Raw genomic sequence first — 5,558 nt, forward strand, 5'->3', positions numbered from 1 at the left:
GATTTTGATTTGGAATTGAAACACAGTCAGGAAAGTATGTACAATACAAATAAATAAAATACAAGATATTCTACACCAAGACTTTTCTTGGCTGCAATGGTTTCGCAGGAAAAGTCCAAAAAATATGCAATTTCCATTGAAAATCAACAAAGTTTGAAATAAACACCGAATCTTCACTTAAATTCGCATCGATTGTAACGAGGTTTTTTGCGATTTCAGGCAGTTTTGAGCTGGCAATAATTCGCATGTCGCGCTACCTGGACCTGTCTCATAATCGTGTTCTTTATGGGGACACCATGCTACCCCAAGATGCCTTTTTCACATCGGATACAGCGGAAATGAAGCTAATCGGATGCGTGTTTGAAGTGGCCAAAGGCCTGGCCGAACTGAAGCTGACCGAAACCGAGCTAGCGCTGTATTCAGCTTGCGTATTGTTATCTCCGAGTGAGTATTGAGTTATTTTTTTCATTCAAGTCTGTGTTGGCTTAAGTTTGGTCTGGTTAGAAGACCGTCGTTAACGGTTTATTTTTCTTACAGCTGATTCTGTTTTAGATCGGCCTGGACTGAAGGGAACCATTGAGATTGGCCGACTAAACTATGCGGTTATCCGAGCTTTGAAGATTGAGCTGGATAGGAACCATAGTTCCCCTATCAAAGGGGATGTAACTGTTTGTGATGCCTTGCTGACGAAAATTCCCAATCTGAGGTAAGAGCCCGTTTTGGATATGGTCGGGGAAGTTGGATGTTTAACTGTGAAACTTGCAGGGAAATCAGTATGTTGCATATGGACGCATTGGGCAAGCTGAAAAGATCGGCTCCCCATTTGGACTTTCCAGCTCTACACAAAGAGTTATTCAGCGTGGACAGTTGAAAAACTTACAGCCTTTTATCTGAGTGATAGATACAGATCACCGGTGTAGCTACTGTATGTATGTCCGCATCTAAACCGTAGACAAGATAAATAGACTTATTTTTCCAGATTTCTTCATACTGATGTATCGGCCTTACATGCATAAATTTATTATACATATAATAAATTATAATTTCGTTAATGTGAAATAAGGAAATATTGTTGTTGCAAAAAGCAAACGGGATATCGACCAGCAGATGCTCAGGAGTCGCATAAAAACCGCATCGGACTGTGATAACCAGCCAGACCCTGGTTTTAAAGTACAACTTCTTGTTTGTTGTCTGTTATTAGGGGTGTTGGAAAAATAACTGCAATCTATGGGTATGGAATTCGAAATCAGCAAGTTCAAATGCGATCACAATGCAACTCTCTAGACTTTGCCATCGGCCGTCTTTTGCATGATTATCTTTCTATTGCCCCTGTTGTTATTCTATACAGTGAGTTTATATTTAAAGGTGCTGACATTAGCTATTTGGTAATGTCTCTTTGCGGTTTTTTCGACACGAGAAACTATTCCATGCCAGTATTGTAAGCACTTCAAAGCGATGCAATTTTTGGACAGTTTAGTAAAGTAACTGTAAATTCGTCGTGGTCGCGTGCTAAAATTGAAGAAAACGGTTTGTTGAAGTAAAAACAGCGTTCTTACAATACTGACTTATGGTATATGGAAATCTGCCACCCTCGGAACCTATATTCACGTTAAGAGGAATTCTACGCTATATTAAAAGTGGCCGCGCTCGAAAATAGCAACCACTTATTTTAGTTCTTAAAATTAGAACTTAGAATTCGTTTATATTATATACATATTATACGTATACTGAATTTATCATATTTATAATGAAATCACTTTAGTTTTAGTCAGTAGCTAAAATACAATAAAATAAGACTGTAAGCTTATAAATTCGTGAGTGTTTGCTATGTTCGAGACGACGGGTTGCTTCTATCTTTTTAGTTAAGTTTTACTTGATGAAACTCGATTTTATAAAAATATATTAACAAAGGATATATGTATAAAGATTTAATTATATAGATAATAGAATATTTATAAAATAGATAACTACCTGATTTCGACTTTCAAGCTTTTTATTCGATCGACCTGAAGTGAAATTTATGCGAAACCGTTTCAAATTCTTTCAGCACACCGGGCAGCTAATCCATAAAAATGGCGCAATAAACAGTTATTTTGTCTGCGTGAAACAATTTGAAAAGGGCCCCGCCTGATCAAGAATGTGAAACTTTGTTGTTTCTTAATGACAAATTGAAAATTTAATAAACACAGAGATTACATAAACACAACCAGAACATTTAATTCTATGTACAATCTATTTTAGTAAATTGTAATACTGGTAGGATTAGGGGTGGTGGATTTATTAAACTATTGTGGCAAAGCCGATGAGACTTTAGATTGACTGCCCCTATTCCATGCTAAATTTCGACGACTTATGCAAATTTCCTTTAGAAAATCTAAGCTATATTGTGGAGTAGAAAGCTTCTAAAACTGATGAATTTCGGCACATATTCACTTTGAACGTGAACAGAAAATAAGTAACAAAGACTGCAGCGTATATTTATAATAGAAAATAACGTTTTAGGTTAAAAATTACTATTTGGCACCATTATACCCTAAATTTACTTAGCGATTAAATTAAGACGACATTTTTACATACATTTAATCTAACTTTTAGGAATATTCGGAAATACTCAACAGCAGCTTTCAATCAGTTAGTTCACGAATCACCTTCGCTCGAGGTATTAATTAATATAGCGCAAATCTTCATTAACTTAGAGGAAATCATCATTTAGGTAGTTTTTCATCAGCCAATTTCCCAATTCGTTTCACGTTATTGCAAACGTTATGTTGTGCTTAGGCAAAAAGCTAGAAAATTCACAAACACGCTTAACTCCTAAGGCCTCCTCGTCCTGAAATTGGAAGTCCCGAAGTCAAAAAATGCGGTTATCTATTTTTTGTAAATTATGAAAATTGTGCAATAAATTTGCAATTTTAGAAAATTAAATGCGTTTTTCTCTCTTGATTCATCCCCGGATTATATGGATTAAATCTAATCAATCTTGTCATCCCTGTCCGAGCTACAGCGGTGTTTATGCAATTTCTTGGGAAATGCCAGGAACTAGTTCTAATTTTAAGTTACATTATTTGCTTTATTCTTGGCAATCTCCGTCAGAATGGCGATTCTACTAAGCTCGCAGTGAACGTTTAGGGCCTTTTTTGACTAACACATAATGTGCTTTTGGAAATTAAATTTCAAACTGGCGCTATTCTGACAAAGATTGACTCTAGAGGCTAAAGAGTTGTTTTGTATTGAACTATCCCATGTCGTCTAGAAATTAACGTTTTTTTCGAAACATGGCTGTGCTTAATGCATTACAGATCTTCTCATAACGTTTATTTTGCTTTTATGTCCTTAGATTGATTTTTATCGAAAATTCTGTTCGAAAAACCACCACCTAAGGTGCTGACTTGTGCGGAAAGTGAAACACATTGTTATAAAAAATAGTGGATTATGTGAAGAATCAGGGTGGGCAGTGGGTAAAGTTTACGCAATTTCCTTGTTATACACAAAAATTAATAATTTAAATAATTTTTAAAACTGTCCTAATGTACCTCTGGCTAAAAGCACTGTACATTATCCCGTTTTAATTTATTAGCCTTATTACTGCTGGTGGACATTTTAGTCTAGAAATGTTGCTAACGATTTTTTTTTGTTTACATATCTTTTATTTCTGTTGGTACATTGTAATTGCAATCGCTATGTTTTTATTTTGTTAATAGTTTTGTTACATACGATTGTTAGTGGTAACGATATTTTTGTATTTTTTAGCCTCGACTATAGAACGTATGTGTTTATGTAAGATTTTTTAATTGTAATAAAAGTGCATTTCAAAACATATAACAAAACTATTTGCGAATTCATTGCTCCCAACAACACACCAGTAGACAATTATATGTATTTTTCTGAATCATTTATTTGGTTATTCGTTTTTTTCCCTTTTTATCCCGATTTTTGTGTAAAAATCACGAAACTGTCTGAAAATGACGAGTTTCGCAATTCATAGAAAGAAATAAAAATGTTAAATTTTTACTTGCATTTATATTTTTTAATCTTTTCAAGCAGAGAAAAAAGGTGCGCTGCGGACAGGATTCGAACCTGTGCGGGCAAAGCCCAATGGATTTCAAGTCCATCTCCTTAACCACTCGGACACCGCAGCTTGATCTGAGGTTTTCCTAACAGCTATTAATACTTCAACACAAAAAATGCAGATTTTCTTAAAAAAAAGTTAAAAAGTTTGCGAAAAATAATTGAAATAGGTTTATTCAACCAGATTTCCATATGATAACAAAGAACGCCACTTTCTTTGTACGGCAACTTGTGCGCCCGTTTTTGTCTACCGAGCCTGCGAATTTGTTTTATTCGTCTGGTACTAAAAAAGCAAAAAAAAAACTTCCGAAACGAATTTTATACAAACTTTTTCTGTCTCATGGAAAAATAGTGAATCCAATGAGTGAAAACGCAAAAAATGTCACAAGAAACGCCACTATTAAAAGCCGTGCAGTAAGTGGCAAGCTTAAAGGCTTGCTAAGTGGCAAGAAAACATATTTTTTGCGCAAAAACTATGAATGCTGCAAGATTTTACAAAGAGCACTAAACTGTGAATAAATGATTAATGCATCAAATAAGCAAAAATTAGTTGATTCCATCCACCAAATAAAAAGTTCTGGTACTTTTTGTACCAGGACACTCAAGAATTCACCACTTGTCCAAAACGGCTGAACTCGATTGTTTCACCAAAATATGAGTTTTAGACAACAACAAATTCACAGTGAGTTTCACCAAAATACATCGTACCATTCTCCCGATATTTCAAAAAAGATAATTTTTTTGGAGAACTTTGACCATCAATAGCAGAGGAGTCAGACATTTTTTGTTAATAAAAGTTAGGTCAGATCGTCTTCTTTTGATCCAAAGAATATTGCAGTGCCCTTTTATTTACTCCGAAAATATTCTAAGTCTTCAGTTAAACATGTACTAAAGTTGGGTCTCTAAGAAGCGCTAACCACAGAAAATGCTTAAATAAAACTTGCAGTCGATGGTCTAATTTCTTCAATTTTTCAATAGGCTTGCAAATCTTGCAATTCTCCCCAAGACTCTTGAAAAAGTCGTAGTCTGGCAAACCAAAGCACAGGTTTGATCTTGTTTTTCCTCAAGACAAAAGACCAGTCTAAGACCAGATTGGAGTTATAATTTACAGTTAATTTTACAATGCTCCGATATACCTTCATCTTCTCAGAAATTTGACCTCAATTAACTTGGAAGCCCATCCAAACCCAACGTTGTAAATCATCAAAAAGGCATTAACTTTTTTCGACACCTACATGGCAAAGTAATCGAGTTTTGGCAGAGTATTAATGACTCTGTAAACTTGTTCACTACGAAATATAATAGTTTTTACGCTAAAAATCAATCATGCTTTTCACGCAAATAAAACGCCGAAAATGTTTTTTTGTTGATTCATTTCACGTTAATGATCAAAGCGCAATTTGAACTTTAGACGAAAGCTTGAGGACATAAAAAAATGTAGATAAGTTCTATATTGTTGAGGCGGATTCATTTTTTTACAAACTTCTTGT

General features: G+C 34.8%; 1 protein-coding gene and 1 non-coding gene across 2 annotated transcripts in view; one reads left to right on the top strand and one right to left on the bottom strand.

The window, feature by feature from the left end:
* LOC109536426 (probable nuclear hormone receptor HR3) overlaps positions 1 to 3,830 on the top strand; it is a gene marked incomplete in the record, with an annotated part of 15,983 nt that extends 12,153 nt beyond the window's left edge. Inside the window, 4 exon segments of the mRNA XM_048667397.1 lie at positions 220 to 444; positions 553 to 706; positions 766 to 925; positions 980 to 3,830. Of these exon segments, the coding sequence (XP_048523354.1) occupies positions 220 to 444; positions 553 to 706; positions 766 to 871 (485 nt within the window).
* A 226-nt stretch (positions 3,831 to 4,056) lies between these two features.
* Trnas-uga lies at positions 4,057 to 4,138 on the bottom strand. The gene has a single exon. It is a non-coding gene; the product is annotated as a tRNA-Ser (tRNA).
* Positions 4,139 to 5,558: the final 1,420 nt, after the last annotated feature.

This window comes from Dendroctonus ponderosae, unplaced genomic scaffold, assembly GCF_020466585.1.
Source record: "Dendroctonus ponderosae isolate FM_Combo_2020 unplaced genomic scaffold, Dpon_F_20191213v2 Dpon_F_20191213_6, whole genome shotgun sequence".
Lineage (NCBI taxonomy): Eukaryota > Metazoa > Arthropoda > Insecta > Coleoptera > Curculionidae > Dendroctonus > Dendroctonus ponderosae.